Here is a 1,365-nt window from a genome sequence, read left to right as displayed (position 1 = left end):
CACCATTATCGCCAATCGGAGCAACCAGAACAAGATCATCGACCATCAACGCAGTGTGATGGATCAGTTAATGGAACACATCAAGCGGCAAGACGAGCGCCATCAAGCGGCAAGACGAGCGCCATCAAGCGGCAAGACGAGCGCCTTGGTAACCTAGAAGCTAAAATGGGCGGAACTGCGTTGCAAAACACAAGCAAGAAACGTCAGCATGAGCCAGGAGAAGATCAAGACAAGCGCAAACGTCGCAGGGGATCAGCAACTTACCTATACTGCGTTTGGTTTGCGTGGTACGCTCAAGAGCCGCGCATCTGGCAGTCAGCAATCTTCAAGCAGCAGAAGTCTGACGCCAAGCTCCTCGTAGCCTTCATGAAGCTCTACGTGAGCGACGGGTTTGTGCTGGACACGACGGTGCCGGACTATCGTGATCAGGTCCTGACGCTGAGCAAGCATGCTGAAGCACCTCCGCATCCATCATCGTTCTGGGGTGCTGAACGCCAAGATCGAGCGCCACCAGCGGCTTCTGCAAAGGACAGCCATCCGAGATCCCGCACCTGGATATACAAGACATTCTCGAGCCAGTAGTTTAGTAACCGAGCAAGAAGCCAATTCATACATACGTAAGAGAGACAATGGCTGGAATCGAACCAGCAACCTCAGAGAAGCCTCTATGCTCTTCCAATGAGCTTCGTTGTCGTGGAGATGGGGGAGGTGGGGGGGGGGCAGCTCCTTTTGGGCGCTCTGAAGATTTTGGAGTCTGCGAACGCTTGGAAGGAAGGCTGGAGATTTGCGCAGTAGCGTTAAAAAAATGAAGACTGATTTCCAATCCTGGCTGTCGGTCTGCGAGTGTGGCTGTGAGCCAGTAAATTTGAGTGTCGCGTGCCTGCTGACAAGTGCCGCCATATTATTGGTAGATAACAAGCCTGTAGAATAATGCCAGCCATGAATGGCTGCCTCAACTCACACTATCCGGACGCATCTTTTTTTTATCCGGACGATAAAAAAATCCTGGGCTCATTTCTAAATTTATCGGCTCTAGGGCACAGTGCTCCTGAGCCAAAGTTGTATCAAAATACATAGAACAGAAAATCGCGATTGTCTCAGCTCACAGAGGGTTTCAGGCGATTCCTGCCGCTGATAAACTCGACACAAAACTTGCTCTCTGGCATTCCTATCATTGTTTTAGTTCCCCTACTGTCGAACACATCATTCACACAAATATCATGTGCTCTACATTTATGTGCCAGCTTTCTGGTACAGGTCGGAGAGGTCGGAGGTCGAAGATTTTATGGTATGGTTGAGTATGATCATTTTTCCGACATTACTAGAAGTTTGTATAAAGTGTAGCAGCCAATAGAATTAAACTTG

General features: G+C 49.4%; 1 protein-coding gene across 1 annotated transcript; it reads left to right on the top strand.

Annotated features, from left to right (window-relative positions):
• Positions 1-165: 165 nt before the first annotated feature.
• Positions 166-582, top strand: PPTG_06865 (hypothetical protein; the record flags this gene model as incomplete). The annotated part of the gene is made up of 1 exon (XM_008900908.1): positions 166-582. The coding sequence occupies one exon, from the start codon at positions 166-168 to the stop codon at positions 580-582; it is 417 nt and encodes a 138-aa protein (XP_008899156.1).
• Between the last annotated feature and the right edge of the window lie 783 nt (positions 583-1,365).

This window comes from Phytophthora parasitica (assembly GCF_000247585.1).
Source record: "Phytophthora parasitica INRA-310 unplaced genomic scaffold supercont2.10, whole genome shotgun sequence".
In the NCBI taxonomy this organism is placed as follows: Eukaryota; Oomycota; class Peronosporomycetes; order Peronosporales; family Peronosporaceae; genus Phytophthora; species Phytophthora nicotianae.
Note: the sequence above shows the minus strand (reverse complement) of the source record. Positions and strands in the feature narration are given on the sequence as shown.